General features: G+C 48.8%; 1 protein-coding gene across 1 annotated transcript in view; it reads right to left on the bottom strand.

Annotated features, from left to right (window-relative positions):
- Positions 1-18,085, bottom strand: part of LOC130295204 (hepatic sodium/bile acid cotransporter-like) — a 40,710-nt gene that overhangs the window by 19,807 nt on the left and 2,818 nt on the right. The window contains exon 2 of the mRNA XM_056545688.1: positions 15,198-15,567. Within this exon, the coding sequence (XP_056401663.1) occupies positions 15,198-15,562 (365 nt within the window). The 5' untranslated portion in view covers positions 15,563-15,567. The remainder of the gene's footprint in view (positions 1-15,197; positions 15,568-18,085) is intronic.

Raw genomic sequence — 18,085 nt, 5'->3', positions numbered from 1 at the left:
AGGAGAGGTTTTTGTGATCGGTGTAAATAATAACTGGAAATCTTGATCCCTCCAGCAGATGCCTCCATTCCTCAAGTGCTAATTTAATGGCTAGAAGCTCTCGATCCCCGATGGAGTAGTTCCTCTCCGCCGGAGAGAAGGTCCTAGAAAAAAAACCACAAGTAACAGCATGCCCGGAAGAATTTTTTTGTAGAAGGACAGCTCCAGCTCCCACTGAGGAGGCATCAACCTCCAATAGGAAGGGTTTAGATGGGTCAGGTCTGGAGAGCACGGGAGCCAAAGAAAAGGCAGACTTGAGCCGTTTAAAGGCGTCTTCCGCTTGAGGAGGCCAAGACTTGGGATCGGCATTTTTTTTGGTTAAAGCCACGATAGGAGCCACAATGGTAGAAAAATGTGGAATAAATTGCCTGTAATAATTGGCGAACCCCAAAAAACGTTGGATGGCACGGAGTCCGGAGGGGCGTGGCCAATCTAAGACGGCAGAGAGTTTGTCTGGATCCATTTGTAGTCCCTGGCCAGAGACCAAGTATCCTAGGAAAGGAAGAGATTGGCATTCAAACAGACATTTCTCTATTTTGGCATAGAGTTGATTGTCACGAAGTCTCTGAAGAACCATACGGACATGCTGGCGGTGTTCTTCTAGATTGGCAGAAAAAATCAGGATATCGTCCAGATATACAACAACACAGGAGTATAGGAGATCACGAAAAATTTCATTAACAAAGTCTTGGAAGACGGCAGGGGCGTTGCACAGGCCAAAGGGCATGACCAGATACTCAAAGTGTCCATCTCTGGTGTTAAATGCCGTTTTCCATTCATCCCCCTCTCTGATGCGGATGAGATTATAAGCACCTCTTAAGTCCAGTTTGGTAAAGATATGGGCACCTTGGAGGCGATCAAAGAGTTCAGAGATGAGGGGTAGGGGGTAGCGGTTCTTAACCGTGATTTTATTAAGACCGCGGTAGTCAATGCAAGGACGTAGGGAGCCATCTTTTTTGGACACAAAGAAAAATCCGGCTCCGGCAGGAGAGGAGGATTTTCGGATAAAGCCCTTTTTTAAATTTTCCTGGACGTATTCAGACATGGCAAGAGTCTCTGGGACGGACAGAGGATAGATTCTGCCCCGGGGTGGAGTAGTGCCCGGGAGGAGGTCGATAGGACAATCATAAGGCCTGTGAGGAGGTAGAGTCTCAGCTTGTTTTTTGCAAAAAACATCCGCAAAGTCCATATAGGCCTTGGGGAGACCGGTTACAGGAGGAACCACAGAGTCACGGCAAGGGTTACTGGGAACCGGTTTTAGGCAGTCCTTGGAACAAGAGGGCCCCCAACTCTTGATCTCCCCAGAGGACCAATCCAGGGTTGGGGAATGAAGTTGAAGCCAGGGAAGTCCAAGGAGAATTTCAGAAGTGCAATTGGGGAGGACCAAAAGTTCAATCCTCTCGTGATGAGATCCGATGCACATTAGGAGGGGCTCCGTGCGGAAACGTATGGTACAGTCCAATCTTTCATTATTTACACAATTGATGTAGAGGGGTCTGGCGAGACTGGTCACCGGGATGTTGAACCTGTTGACGAGAGAGGCCAAAATAAAATTTCCTGCAGATCCGGAGTCCAAGAAGGCCACAGTAGAGAAGGAGAAGGCAGAGGCAGATATCCGCACAGGCACAGTAAGACGTGGAGAAGCAGAGTAGACATCAAGGACTGTCTCACCTTTGTGCGGAGTCAGCGTACGTCTTTCCAGGCGGGGAGGACGGATAGGACAATCCTTCAGGAAGTGTTCGGTACTAGCACAGTACAGGCAGAGATTCTCCATGCGGCGTCGTGTCCTCTCTTGAGGTGTCAGGCGAGACCGGTCGACCTGCATAGCCTCCACGGCGGGAGGCACAGGAACAGATTGCAGGGGACCAGAGGAGAGAGGAGCCGGGGAGAAGAAACGCCTCGTGTGAACAGAGTCCATATCCTGGCGGAGCTCCTGACGCCTTTCGGAAAAACGCATGTCAATGCGAGTGGCTAGGTGAATGAGTTCATGTAGATTAGCAGGGATTTCTCGTGCGGCCAGAACATCTTTAATGTTGCTGGATAGGCCTTTTTTAAAGGTCGCGCAGAGGGCCTCATTATTCCAGGATAATTCTGAAGCAAGAGTACGGAATTGTACGGCATACTCGCCAACGGAAGAATTACCCTGGACCAGGTTCAACAGGGCAGTCTCAGCAGAAGAGGCTCGGGCAGGTTCCTCAAAGACACTTCGAATTTCCGAGAAGAAGGAGTGTACATGTCACGATGCCGGCTGGCAGGTAGTGGATCCTCTGTGCCAGAGAGGGATTGGCGTGGACCGTGCTAGTGGACCGGTTCTAAGCCACTACTGGTTTTCACCAGAGCCCGCCGCAAAGCGGGATGGTCTTGCTGCGGCGGTAGTGACCAGGTCGTATCCACTAGCAACGGCTCACCTCTCTGGCTGCTGAAGATAGGCGCGGTACAAGGGAGTAGGCAAAAGCAAGGTCGGACGTAGCAGAAGGTCGGGGCAGGCAGCAAGGATCGTAGTCAGGGGCAACGGCAGAAGGTCTGGAAACACAGGCAAGGAACACACAAGGAACGCTTTCACTGGCACTAAGGCAACAAGATCCGGCAAGGGAGTGCAGGGGAAGTGAGGTGATATAGGGAAGTGCACAGGTGAACACACTGATTGGAACCACTGCGCCAATCAGCGGCGCAGTGGCCCTTTAAATCGCAGAGACCCGCCGCGCGCGCGCCCTAGGGAGCGGGGCCGCGCGCGCCGGGACAGAACAGACGGAGAGCGAGTCAGGTAGGGGAGCCGGGGTGCGCATCGCGAGCGGGCGCAACCCGCATCGCGAATCGCATCCCGGCTGGCAGCGGAATCGCAGCGCCCCGGGTCAGAGGACGTGACCGGAGCGCTGCCGCGGGGAGAGTGAAGCGAGCGCTCCGGGGAGGAGCGGGGACCCGGAGCGCTCGGCGTAACAGTACCCCCCCCCTTGGGTCTCCCCCTCTTCTTAGAGCCTGAGAACCTGAGGAGCAGACTTTTGTCTAGGATGTTGTCCTCAGGTTCCCAGGATCTCTCTTCAGGACCACAACCCTCCCAGTCCACTAAAAAAAAATTTTTCCCTCTGACCTTTTTGGCAGCTAAAATTTCTTTGACCGAGAAGATGTCCGAGGAGCCGGAAACAGGAGTGGGAGGAACAGATTTGGGAGAAAAACGGTTGAGGATGAGTGGTTTGAGAAGAGAGACGTGAAAGGCATTAGGGATACGAAGAGAGGGAGGAAGAAGAAGTTTATAAGAGACAGGATTAATTTGACACAAAATTTTGAAAGGACCAAGATAGCGTGGTCCCAACTTGTAGCTAGGGACACGGAAGCGGACATATTTAGCGGAGAGCCATACCTTGTCTCCAGGGGAAAAAACGGGGGGAGCTCTTCTTTTCTTATCCGCGAACTTCTTCATGCGTGATGAAGCCTGTAAGAGAGAATTTTGGGTCTCTCTCCATATGATGGAAAGGTCACGAGAAATTTCATCCACAGCGGGCAGACCAGAGGGCAAGGGAGTAGGGAGGGGGGGAAGAGGGTGACGGCCGTACACCACGAAAAATGGGGATTTGGAGGAAGACTCAGAGACCCTGAAGTTATACGAGAATTCGGCCCATGGGAGGAGATCTGCCCAGTCATCCTGGCGGGAGGAAACAAAATGTCGCAAATAATCACCCAAGATCTGGTTAATCCTTTCTACTTGTCCATTGGACTGGGGATGATATGCAGAAGAAAAATTTAATTTAATCTTGAGTTGTTTACAGAGAGCCCTCCAGAATTTAGACACGAATTGGACGCCTCTATCCGAGACAATCTGCGTAGGCAACCCGTGAAGACGAAAAATGTGTACAAAAAATTGTTTAGCCAACTGAGGCGCAGAAGGAAGACCAGGAAGAGGGATGAAATGTGCCATTTTGGAGAATCGATCAACGACCACCCAAATAACAGTGTTGCCACGGGAAGGGGGTAAATCAGTAATAAAATCCATACCAATCAGAGACCAAGGCTGTTCGGGGACAGGCAGAGGATGAAGAAAACCAGCGGGCTTCTGGCGAGGAGTCTTATCCCGGGCACAGATAGTGCAGGCTCGCACAAAGTCCACAACATCCGTCTCCAGAGTCGGCCACCAATAGAAGCGGGAGATGAGTTGCACAGATTTCTTGATACCCGCATGACCTGCGAGATGGGAGGAGTGACCCCATTTGAGGATTCCGAGGCGTTGGCGAGGAGAAACAAAGGTCTTTCCTGGAGGAGTCTGCCTGATGGAGGCAGGAGAAGTGGAGATCAGGCAGTCAGGTGGAATGATGTGTTGCGGAGAGAGTTCAACTTCTGAGGCATCCGAGGAACGAGAGAGAGCATCGGCCCTAATGTTCTTATCGGCAGGACGAAAGTGAATCTCAAAATTAAATCGGGCAAAGAACAGAGACCACCGGGCCTGGCGAGGATTCAGCCGTTGGGCAGACTGGAGGTAGGAGAGGTTCTTGTGGTCGGTGTAGATAATAACAGGAGAACTTGATCCCTCCAGCAGATGCCTCCATTCCTCAAGTGCTAATTTAATGGCTAGAAGCTCTCGATCCCCGATGGAGTAGTTCCTCTCCGCTGGAGAGAAGGTCCTAGAGAAAAAACCACAAGTGACAGCATGCCCGGAAGAATTTTTTTGTAGAAGAACAGCTCCAGCTCCCACTGAGGAGGCATCAACCTCCAATAGGAAGGGTTTGGAAGGGTCAGGTCTGGAGAGGACGGGAGCCGAAGAAAAGGCAGACTTGAGTCGTTTAAAGGCGTCTTCTGCTTGAGGAGGCCAGGACTTGGGATCAGCATTTTTTTTGGTTAAAGCCACGATAGGAGCCACAATGGTAGAAAAATGTGGAATAAATTGCCTGTAATAATTGGCGAACCCCAAAAAGCGTTGGATAGCACGGAGTCCGGAGGGGCGTGGCCAATCTAAGACGGCAGAGAGTTTGTCTGGATCCATCTGTAGTCCCTGGCCAGAGACCAAATATCCTAGAAAAGGAAGAGATTGGCATTCAAACAGACATTTCTCAATTTTGGCATAGAGTTGGTTGTCACGAAGTCTCTGAAGAACCATACGGACATGCTGGCGGTGTTCTTCTAGATTGGCAGAAAAAATTAGGATATCGTCCAGATATACAACAACACAGGAGTATAACAGATCACGAAAAATTTCATTGACAAAGTCTTGGAAGACGGCAGGGGCGTTGCACAGTCCAAAGGGCATGACCAGATACTCAAAGTGTCCATCTCTGGTGTTAAATGCCGTTTTCCACTCGTCCCCCTCTCTGATGCGGATGAGGTTATAGGCGCCTCTTAAGTCCAATTTAGTGAAGATGTGGGCACCTTGGAGGCGATCAAAGAGTTCAGAGATGAGGGGTAAGGGGTAGCGGTTCTTAACCGTGATTTTATTAAGACCGCGGTAGTCAATGCAAGGACGTAGGGAGCCATCTTTTTTGGACACAAAGAAAAATCCGGCTCCGGCAGGAGAGGAGGATTTACGGATAAAGCCCTTCTTTAGATTCTCCTGGACGTATTCGGACATGGCAAGAGTCTCTGGGGCAGAGAGAGGATAAATTCTGCCCCGGGGTGGAGTAGTGCCCGGGAGGAGGTCGATAGGGCAATCATAAGGCCTGTGAGGAGGTAGAGTCTCAGCTTGTTTTTTGCAGAAAACATCCGCGAAGTCCATATAGGCCTTAGGGAGACCGGTTACTGGAGGAACCACAGAGTTACGGCAAGGGTTACTGGGAACCGGTTTTAGACAGTTCTTGGAACAAGAGGACCCCCAACTCTTGATCTCCCCAGTGGACCAATCCAGGGTAGGGGAATGAAGTTGAAGCCAGGGAAGTCCAAGGAGAATTTCCGAGGTGCAATTGGGGAGGACCAAAAGTTCAATCCTCTCATGATGAGATCCGATGCTCATAAGAAGGGGCTCCGTGCGGAAACGTATGGTACAGTCCAATCTTTCATTATTTATACAATTGATGTAGAGGGGTCTGGCGAGACTGGTCACCGGGATGTTGAACCTGTTGACGAGAGAGGCCAAAATAAAATTTCCTGCAGATCCAGAGTCCAAGAAGGCCACTGTAGAGAAGGAGAAGGCAGAGGCAGACATCCGCACAGGCACAGTAAGACGTGGAGAAGCAGAGTAGACATCAAGGACTGTCTCACCTTTGTGCGGAGTCAGCGTACGTCTTTCCAGGCGGGGAGGACGGATAGGACAATCTCTCAGGAAGTGTTCGGTACTAGCACAGTACAGGCAGAGGTTCTCCATACGGCGTCGTGTCCTCTCTTGAGGTGTCAGGCGAGACCGGTCGACCTGCATAGCCTCCACGGCGGGAGGCACAGGAACAGATTGCAGGGGACCAGAGGAGAGAGGAGCCGAGGAGAAGAAACGCCTCGTGCGAACAGAGTCCATATCTTGGCGGAGTTCCTGACGCCTTTCGGAAAAACGCATGTCAATGCGAGTGGCTAGGTGAATAAGTTCATGTAGATTAGCAGGAATTTCTCGTGCGGCCAGAACATCTTTAATGTTGCTGGATAGGCCTTTTTTGAAGGTCGCGCAGAGGGCCTCATTATTCCAGGACAATTCTGAAGCAAGAGTACGGAATTGTACGGCATACTCGCCAACGGAAGAATTACCCTGGACCAGGTTCAACAGGGCAGTCTCAGCAGAAGAGGCTCGGGCAGGTTCCTCAAAGACACTTCGGATTTCCGAGAAGAAGGAGTGTACAGAGGCAGTGACGGGGTCATTGCGGTCCCAGAGCGGTGTGGCCCATGACAGGGCTTTTCCGGACAGAAGGCTGACTACGAAAGCCACCTTAGACCTTTCAGTGGGAAACAGGTCCGACATCATCTCCAGATGCAGGGAACATTGGGAAAGAAAGCCACGGCAAAACTTAGAGTCCCCATCAAATTTATCCGGCAAGGATAAGCGTATCCCAGGAGCGGCCACTCGCTGCGGAGGAGGTGCAGGAGCTGGCGGAGGAGATGACTGCTGAAGCTGTGGTAGTAACTGTTGTAGCATAACGGTCAGTTGAGACAGCTGTTGGCCTTGTTGCGCTATCTGTTGTGACTGCTGGGCGACCACCGTGGTGAGGTCAGCGACAACTGGCAGAGGAACTTCAGCGGGATCCATGGCCGGATCTACTGTCACGATGCCGGCTGGCAGGTAGTGGATCCTCTGTGCCAGAGAGGGATTGGCGTGGACCGTGCTAGTGGACCGGTTCTAAGCCACTACTGGTTTTCACCAGAGCCCGCCGCAAAGCGGGATGGTCTTGCTGCGGCGGTAGTGACCAGGTCGTATCCACTAGCAACGGCTCACCTCTCTGGCTGCTGAAGATAGGCGCGGTACAAGGGAGTAGGCAAAAGCAAGGTCGGACGTAGCAGAAGGTCGGGGCAGGCAGCAAGGATCGTAGTCAGGGGCAACGGCAGAAGGTCTGGAAACACAGGCAAGGAACACACAAGGAACGCTTTCACTGGCACTAAGGCAACAAGATCCGGCAAGGGAGTGCAGGGGAAGTGAGGTGATATAGGGAAGTGCACAGGTGAACACACTGATTGGAACCACTGCGCCAATCAGCGGCGCAGTGGCCCTTTAAATCGCAGAGACCCGCCGCGCGCGCGCCCTAGGGAGCGGGGCCGCGCGCGCCGGGACAGAACAGACGGAGAGCGAGTCAGGTAGGGGAGCCGGGGCGCGCATCGCGAGCGGGCGCAACCCGCATCGCGAATCGCATCCCGGCTGGCAGCGGAATCGCAGCGCCCCGGGTCAGAGGACGTGACCGGAGCGCTGCCGCGGGGAGAGTGAAGCGAGCGCTCCGGGGAGGAGCGGGGACCCGGAGCGCTCGGCGTAACAGTACAGAGGCAGTGACGGGGTCATTGCGGTCCCAGAGCGGTGTGGCCCAAGACAGGGCTTTTCCAGACAGAAGGCTGACTACGAAAGCCACCTTAGACCTTTCAGTGGGAAACTGGTCCGACATCATCTCCAAGTGCAATGAACATTGGGAAAGAAAGCCACGGCAAAATTTAGAGTCCCCATCAAATTTATCCGGCAAGGATAGTCGTAGTCCAGAAGCGGCCACTCGCTGCGGAGGGGGTGCAGGAGCTGGCGGAGGAGATGATTGCTGAAGCTGTGGTAGTAAGTGCTGTAGCATAACGGTCAGTTGAGACAGCTGTTGGCCTTGTTGCGCTATCTGTTGTGACTGCTGGGCGACCACCGTGGTGAGGTCAGCGACAACTGGCAGAGGAACTTCAGCGGGATCCATGGCCGGATCTACTGTCACGATGCCGGCTGGCAGGTAGTGGATCCTCTGTGCCAGAGAGGGATTGGCGTGGACCGTGCTAGTGGATCGGTTCTAAGTCACTACTGGTTTTCACCAGAGCCCGCCGCAAAGCGGGATGGTCTTGCTGCGGCGGTAGTGACCAGGTCGTATCCACTAGCAACGGCTCAACCTCTCTGGCTGCTGAAGATAGGCGCGGTACAAGGGAGTAGACAGAAGCAAGGTCGGACGTAGCAGAAGGTCGGGGCAGGCAGCAAGGATCGTAGTCAGGGGCAACGGCAGGAGGTCTGGAACACAGGCTAGGAACACACAAGGAAACGCTTTCACTGGCACGATGGCAACAAGATCCGGCAAGGAAGTGCAGGGGAAGTGAGGTGATATAGGGAAGTGCACAGGTGATAACACTAATTGGAACCACTGCGCCAATCAGCGGCGCAGTGGCCCTTTAAATCGCAAAGACCCGGCGCGCGCGCGCCCTAGGGAGCGGGGCCGCGCGCGCCGGGACAGGACTGACGGGGAGCGAGTCAGGTACGGGAGCCGGGGTGCGCATCGCGAGCGGGCGCTACCCGCATCGCGAATCGCATCCCGGCTGGAGGCGGTATCGCAGCGCCCCGGGTCAGTGGATCCGACCGGAGCGCTGCAGTGAGGAGAGTGTAGCGAGCGCTCCGGGGAGGAGCGGGGACCCGGAGCGCTCGGCGTAACACATACTTAGAAGGTAAAGGCAGACGTAGCTGGGAGCCAGAACACAGTGCAGGAACTGGTGGTGAGAGTGGGACGGGTTGCGGTACCTGCTGCTGTTGTTGCAGCAAGGCCAATAGCTGTTGCAAGATAGCAGACAATTGGGTAAGTTTATGCACCTGTCGCGCCAATTGCTGAGACTGACGTACCACAACGGAGGGAAGATCCGCAACTTCTGGCAGGGGTACCTCAGCGGGATCCATGGCCGGATCTTACTGTAACACTCATGTTTCAGTAGACTGGAACACCGGTGGATGTGGATCCACTGGACCTGTGTGGTAGATGACTCGGACCGCACCAGGGAGCGGAGTCTAAGGAGTCTAAGACCTAGGGGACGGGGACACACGTGCCGGACCAGAGAGGCAGAGGCGGGGGCAGTAGAAGCACCAGGTGAGTGATGGGCTGGAATTCGCATGCGGGCGCATCCCGTAATGCGAATCCCAGAAGCAGGTAACGGGACTATGCACTCATGGCCAGCGTGTGCGGCCGGAGTGCATAACGTAACAGCCCTGGAGTGGCCTAGCCAGTCTCCAGATCTCAACCCCATAGAAAACCTTTGGAGGGAGTAGAGAGTCTGTGTTGCCCAGCCACAGCCCCAAAACATCACTGCTCTAAAGGAGATCTGCATGGAGGAATGGGCCAAAATACCAGCAACAGTGTATGAAAACAGAAAATGTTTGAATAATCATGAAATTTAGCAGTTTTCATTCTGGCCATTAGGACTAAAAACAAATTAAGACTTCCTGTTCTATGCAGATCTTTTAGCAGTAATGCTTTTTTCTCTCTCACCAGACATGGAAGTGAAAGAGGACACCAGTAGAAAGGGACAACTTCAGTCTATGTTCATGGCCCCTGCTGTAAAGCATATCACTAAATGCTGTTAATAGCTCAGACTGGATGTCACCCCCTATAATAATGCACATTCAGCAAATAAAAAAACAACTATCAGGAAAAAGAAAAGAAAAAAAAACAGGTTTCAGTATCCGCCTCTAATCAGAAACACCAAATAGAGGTAATACATTTTAAGCAGATTTTTATAGGTCAGACTACTAAAACTAGACCTTTGGCTTTAAAGTGCAAGCTTTTCCAAGTAAAAAATATACCTACTCAAATAAAATACATCAATGCACAACTCTGGTCTTTGTTCACACACCGGAATTTCTGTGTGTCATTTTGAAGAAATGTACTGCCCCTTGACTTTTTAATTGGATTCCGCTGTCCCATTCGCACAGCGAAATTTCCACAGCAGCCATTCCACCATGGAAATCCTGTATTCTATAAACTTTAAAGACCTGTCTTTAATTTAGCAGAATTCCTTGGTGGAATCACACTGAAGTCAATGAGGCTTTGAATTTCAGAATTTTATGAATTTTATGTTTACTGTGATCACAGAATTCCTGCCACAATTCCGTTTGAACAATACAATTCTGTTCAGAAGCTTTGCTAAACGGCATTTGTGCTAAATTGCGGATATTCCTCTGTGTGGACACAGCCTAAAGCTGCACCTCCTAAGAGCACAACATAAGAACAGGGTAAATACACTCTAGAGACATATCATGAACCCCCTGGGGTACATACTATAGAGGAGCACCATCTTTTAAGAGGGTATCATAACCAGACAGCTGTTGTACATGTTTGTAGATTGTTTCTAAGGCTGCATTCACACCACCATCTGACCTTCCGAAGCACAGATACAATTTCGGAAGCTCAAATCTCCTGAAATTGTATCTGTGCATGGATAGGTACGGACAGATATGGAGCCATTAACCCCTTAAGGACTGAGCCCTTTTTCACCTTAAGGACTGAGCCCTTTTTAGCAATTCTGACCACTGTCACTTTATGCATTAATAACTCTGGAATGCTTTTACGATTATTCTGATTCTGAGATAGTTTTTTCGTGATATATTCTACTTTAACATAGTGGTAAATTTTCGTTGTTACTTGCATCCTTTCTTGGTGAAAAATCACAAAATTTCATTAAAATTTAGAAAATTTTGAATTTTTCTAACTTTGAAACTCTCTGCTTGTAAAATTGATATTCCAAATAAATGATATATTGATTCACATATAGAATTTGTCTACTTTATCTTTGCATCATAAAGTTTACATGTTTTTACTTTTGGAAGACACCAGAGAGCTTCAAAGTTCAGCAGCAATTTTCCAATTTTTCACAACATTTTCAAAATCGGAATTTTTCAGGGACCAGTGCAGTTTTGAAGTGGATTTGAGGGATCTTCATATTAGAAATACCCCATAAATGACCTCATTATGAAAACTGCACCCCCCAAAGTATTCAAAATGACATTTAGAAAGTTTGTTAACCCTTTAGGTGTTTCACAGGAATAGCAGCAAGGTGAAGGAGAAAATTCAAAATCTTCATTTTTTACACTCGCATGTTCTTGTAGACCCAGTTTTTGAAATTTTACAAGGGGTAAAAGGAGAAAAAGCCCCCCCAAAATTTGTAGCCCATTTTCTCTTGAGTGAGGAAATACATTATATGTGGATGTCAAGTGCTCTGTGGGTGCACTACAAGGCTCAGAAGGGAAGGAGCGACAATGGGATTTTGGAGAGTGAGTTTTTCTGAAATGGCTTTTGGGGCATGTCACATTTAGGAAGCCCCTATGGTGCCAGAACAGCAAAAAAAAAAAAACAACAACAACAAAAAAACAACAACAACATGGCATACTATTTTGGAACTACACCCCTCAAAGAACGTAACAAGGGGTCCGCTGACACCCCACAGGTGTGTAAATGAATTTTTTTTTTCACTAAAATGCTGGTTTTCCCCCAAATTTTACATTTTTACAAGGGGTTACAGGAGAAAATGCCCCCTGTGCAAATGAAAAATTTTATTTTTCAATTTCACGAACCACTGTTCCAAAAATCTGTCAAACGCCAGTGGGGTGTAAATGTTCACTGCACCCCTTATTAAATTCTGTGATGGGTGTAGTTTCCAAAATGGGGTCACATGTGGGGGGTCCACTGTTCTGAAGCCCAATGGCGCTCCTTCTCTTCTGAGCATTGTAGTTCGCCCGAAGAGCATTTTACATCCACATATGGGGTATATTCTTACTCAGAAGAAATGGGGATATAAATTTTGGGGGGCTTTTTTCCTATTCTCCCTTGTGAAAATGAAAAATGTAGGGTAACACCAGCATTTTAGTGAAACAATTTTTTTTTTAATTTTCACATGCAACTTTAACGAAAATTCGTCAAACACCTGTGGGGTGTTAAGGCTCACTATACCCCTTGTTACATTCCGTGAGGCGTGTAGTTTGCAAAATGGGGTCACATCTGGGTAATTATTGTTTTGCGTTTATGTCAGAGCCACTGTAAAATCAGCCACCCCTGTACAAATCACCAATTTAGACCTCAAATGTACACCTTTATGCCCACATATGGGGTAGTTCTGTACTCAGGAGAAATTGCGTTACAAATTTTGGGGGCCTTTTTTTCCTTTTACCGCTTGTGAAAATTAAAAGTATGGGGCAACACCAGCATGTTAGTGTAAAATATTTTTTTTTTACACTAATATGCTGGTGTAGACCCAAACTTTACCTTTTCATAAGGGGTAAAAAGAGAAAAAGAGTACGGAGATACCCCATATGTGGCCCTAAACTGTTTCCCTGAAATACGACAGGGCTCCAAAGTGAGAGCGCCATGCGCATTTGAGGCCTAAATCGGGGAATTAAATCCGCTGCAAAAATACCCTATGGCAGTGTTTCCCAAACAGGGTGTTTATTGGGGGGGGGGGGGGGACTGTGTAGGGGTATATGTAGTGTTTTACTTTTTATTTTGTGTAGTGTAGTGTTTTTAGGGTACATTTACACGGCCAGGTTTACAGTGAGTTTCTCGCTGGGAGTTTGAGCTGCGGTGGAAAATTTGCCGCATCTCAAACTTGCAGCAGAAAACTTGTTGTAAACCCACCCGTGTGAATGTACTCTGTACATTCACATGCGGGGGGGGGGGGGGGGGGCGGCAAACCTCCAGCTGTTGCAAAACTACAACTCCCAGCATGCACTGACAGACCATACATGCTGGGAGTTGTAGTTATGTAACAGCTGGAGGCACAATGGTTGTGAAACACTGAGAGTTTATGACTTAACTCAGTGTTTCGCAACCAGTGTGCCTCCAGCTGTGGCAAAACTAGAACTCCCTGCATGTACAGTCTCTCTGGGAGTGCATGCTGGGAGTTGTATTTTTGCAACAGCTGGAGGTACACTGGTTGCAAAACACTGAGTTAGGTAGCAAACTCGGTTTCACAACCAATGTGTCTCCAGCTGTTGCAAAACTGCAACAATCAGCATGCATTGACAGCCGAAGGGCATGCTGAGAGTTGTAGTTTTGCAACAACTGGAGGCACACGGCTACAACTTGCAGCATGCCCTTTGGTAGTCTGTGCATGTTGGGAGTTGTAGTTGTGCAACAGCTGGAGGCACACTTTTTCATAGAAAAATGTGCCTCCAGCTGTTGCATAACTACAACCCCAGCATGCACAGACTACCAAAGGGCATGCTGGGAGTTGTAGTTGGAACTCCAGCTGTTGCATAACTACAACTCCCAGCATGCCCTTTGGCTTTGCATGCCGAGAGTTGTTGCTAAGCAACAGCAGGAGGTGAACAGGCCTCACCTCCTGCTGTATCCTTCCGCCAGGGACTGCCGCCGCTGCTGCCACCGATCCTGCTGCTCCTGTTACCGCCACCGCACCAGAAGGGACCCCTGCCGGACCAGGGCAAGGTAGGAGACCCCCGGCGACCCCGATCGCTGCCATGATCGTCGTCCGACCGACCAATCAATCAAGTGATCGTGATACGGCACCCGTGCCACCTCACTCCTGCTGGATAAGGGTGAATGGGGCTGTCTCGGATAGCCCCATTCACCCTTTTCTTCCTGGTCACCAGAGACCTGATTGACCCAGAATAGCCGCAAATCGCCGGTCTGAATTGATCGGCGATTTGCAGCGATTGCCGAATTGGGGGGGGGGGGGGGTTTGCACGGGGTGCCTGCCGATAGATATCAGCAGTCACCCTGGTCCCCGCCCAGCAAGCGGCGTAGACCGGAATTCCCACGGGCGTACCCATATGCCCTCAGTCCTTAAGGACTTTGAAACGGGGGCGTATGGATACGCCCAGCGTCCTTAAGGGGTTAACTATTATGGGGCAGCGGACCCGATCATAGTCAGCTAGTGACTACGATCTGGTCATTTTCTCAGGGGATCCGATTTTTGACTCGGACTGAAAATCGTGGCAGACCACGATTTTCAGTACGTGTCAAAAATCGGATCCCCTGAGAAAATGACCAGATCGTAGTCACTAGCTGACTACGATCGGGTCCGCAGCCCCATAATAGTTAATGCCTCCGTATCTGTCCGTACCTATCCACAGATACGATTTCAGGCGATTTGAACTTCTGAAATCGTATCTGTGCATTGGAAGGCCAGAGCAAGGTCTAAATGCAGCCTTAATTTATTTTTTGTTTCTGATTTGGCATCAATATATTCTGCAGCATTCACCATCTGAATTCCCTTTCTCAGACAAACACAGGCAACACTAAGACTATGTTTGCACAATGGAATTTCCATGCAGAATTCCACATTGCAATTCCGCACCAGCAGAGTCCTGTTCACATAACAGAATCTGGTGTGGAAATTCAAATTCCATTGTCCGCAGAAAGAATAGACATGTCTATTCTTTCTGCGAACTCCGCACGGAATGCATTGCCGTCTATGAGACGGCACATGAGACCATGGAAAATTACAGTGAAATTACTATAATGAAGAGTCTGTCATGGCACATTTTATATATTGATGTGACCCTCATTGATCCCCAATGTGGCCTCTTCACCACTGGTGATTGCCCTCAGCATTTCCTTTTGCTTTGCCCCAGCAAACTTCTTTTTTAACCTTTTTGTAGTCCATTAGGGAAGTTTATGTTAAAATAAATGTCTGTGAAATAAAAAAATAAAAAACGAAATTTTTTTTTTTAGCTATTGATGCAGTGTTTTTAAGCTAGTTTTTTGATCATGCTGGATACACTTCTGGCGTTGACTCGAAAAATGACATAAAATACTACAATGCCTTTCATATTTCCAAGTTTTGGTTTAGAACACTTCAACAAAATGGTTCTCTCTTACCTTAGGTTTATGTCACCTTTAATAGCCAAAGTAAGGATATTGGATATATTCCCTCCAGGACAGCAACCACATATTAGAATAGCCAAGGATTCAATAGAACTTAGATTCAAAATATACCCCAAGGAGAAGGCAGACAAGGGCATGATTCCATATTGTGCTAACAGAGCTATTCCAATCTCTCTGGGCTTCAGGAAATATTTTCTAAGTTCTGAGAGTTGCAGAGTACAACCAAGTGACATCATAACAATGACAAGAAGAAAGACGGAACTTGCATCCAAAATGTAGCCAATGACTTTCTGACTAGACGCAGTCATATTCACAGTAGGCCCTTTAAATTCCCGGATGTCCTCTATGGTGTTATTCATGGTTCCTGAAAGATAGAAAATATATAGCTTTATGGCTTTACAATGTATATTTTGGTTAAAAGAATTTATATTTTTATTGATGTACCGTATTCTGTACAGATTTGATGCGCAGGATTTTCTGCTGCAGATTTTAATGTAAACTGAACACAGCTTGAAATCCTGTGCATCAAATCTGCGCAGAATACTGTACGTGTGAATAGACCCTAAACAAGGACTTTTCCTTTTATGCTGAATCCACTTCTGGTTCTGCTTAAAAGACTTGGGGCCCATTCACACTACAGAATTTTTTTCCTTGGAAATATTCCAAGTTGATTTTCCATCTCTAGTAGGATGACTCGGAAATGTCTCCATAGACAGCAGAGCATTTCCGAGCAGATTACGCCAAAAGAATGAACATGTTCATTCTTTCAGCGGAGCCTGGGATCCAGAATTTCCGCCACGCAAATTCCGTAGTGTGAATGCTGCAGCAGAATTCCATTGAGAAAAATGGGAGGCTGCTGCATCAGAATTTTCAAGCATAGTGTAAATGGGCCCTGAGGCATTGGAATTGGAATTCGGTACGGAAATTCTGCTACAGCAGAGTTCCTTTGAATTCAACGGGATTCTGCCGCAACATTGTTTCCAGCACAGAAATTCTATTTTCCATGTCTGCACAAAGAACGCACATGTTCATTATTTGTGCGTAGTCCTCACAGAATGCCTAGACGTCTAGGAGACGGCGCATTCCTGTGCCATCCTAGTGCCAGCATATTATGCCGGTGCCCCACAGTGTCTGGAATGTCTGCACAGAGATCCTCCGTGCGGACATTCCGTTATGTGAACAAAGTCTTACTGAAAAGCTGCTGCAGAAAGGTTTGTGTGAAATTACTCTGAGGATACTGTACCATGTAGCGTTTTTCAAGCTGCGCAGCAGGAAATATTTCCTGCTGCAAATTCTCTCATGTGCACACCGGGGCGCGGCCCCGCCTCCAAACCTCACTAAACATGCAGGGCTGCCACCGGGTAGCTCTTTGTGTATGCTGATTGGAGAATATGCAGCATATTTCCCGTTGCACAGTATGAAATACGCTGTATAAGCACTGTGGGACCGTACTCTTAGGGCTCGTTCACACGAGCAGATTGACTTTCAAACTCGCAATGTGTTTCCCGCACACCCCATAAAAGTCAATAGAGTCTGTGCAGCAGATTTTCAGCAGTGGATTTACAATGTTGAATATCCACCAGACAGGCCGCGGAAACCCTGCCCCCTTTCAAACATTTGAAACGAAATCCACTCGTGTGAACGAGCCCTTAGGCTAGATATTTTTTCTGTTGCCTTTTTCATGTGTATGAAGATTGCGTTTTTTGGCCCGTTTTTTGACAATTTTTCACAGCAATTTCCCGCCTTGGCCATTGATTGGCTGAGCAGCAATGTGACGTAGCACAAGGAAGAAGACCATTGCTGGGGCTCAATACATCGCTTTGCCGCTCAGCCAATCACTGGCTGATGCGGGACATCACTGCGACCATCGATTTTCTAAGCTGCACTGTGACTTATTGACCACAGGGAACCAATATCGTGATGTCTATTCAATCGGCGCTGCCCACACTAGGAATCTCCAATTTCATCTGTCCGGAGATTATGCAGTGTGAACACGGCCTTACTCTTCTGAGAGAGAGTTTCTTTTGAAAACTGACACTTAGCCCAAAAACACCAATGAAGAGGGAAGTGGCCATTAACCTTCTAAAGGTACATTCACACTGGGTAATTAGGGAGGAATCTCCGCTCGCGAAGATTCCATCTGGGTGCAGCTGCCGAAATCCTTTGGCGATAGGACCATGCGGCCCTGCACCGTCACCATTGATGGCAATGCAGTGCTTGCAGAATTCCGCGCAAAGACTTAATAGGTTCATTCTTCGCACAGGTCAATTTCAGCGGCGAAATTCTCCGGAACTGAGAATTCAGACATGCAGTTCCACAACAATTCCTCAATGTGTGGTGTCCCGGTACCGTATTGCATACCGTACCTGGTATGGTGGTCCCCAAAGTCAGAGTAACTACGCTCAGGTAGGGTCCCCCAGGTGGGACAGCCCCTAGTCGCCTTGCTTCTATTCTAATTCTATAATGCTTATATATGTATATATTTAATGTAATGTATAGTATGCTTACCTTGCTAGCGTCGCAGGACTTCCGGTTGTGAAGCTTGCATAAAATCTTCAGTAAAACTTACAACTGTTTCAGCAAACTATCCGGTTGTGGACATTCCATTATTATCTACCTCCCTATCGCTCTTGGGAAGGGTGGCGGTAGGACAAGCATTACTGAGGAGTCCGCACCCTGGTGTCACGAATTGCAAGGGTTAACAAGCATCCTTTAGTCACCGCACAGCTGCACTCCCCATACCCTACTCCCCCAGGCTATCACAAATGTGAACATGGGGGGGGGGGGTTACGCAGTGCGCCCTTTACAGTAAAAATTACATGTTATCTTGATTATGTGGGTCAGTAAGACTAAAATGATACCCATGGTTACATGCTTTTCTA

Source organism: Hyla sarda, chromosome 11 (assembly GCF_029499605.1).
Source record: "Hyla sarda isolate aHylSar1 chromosome 11, aHylSar1.hap1, whole genome shotgun sequence".
Classification (NCBI taxonomy): domain Eukaryota; kingdom Metazoa; phylum Chordata; class Amphibia; order Anura; family Hylidae; genus Hyla; species Hyla sarda.
The sequence above is the reverse complement of the archived record's forward strand: the minus strand, read 5'-3'. Positions and strand labels throughout refer to the sequence as shown.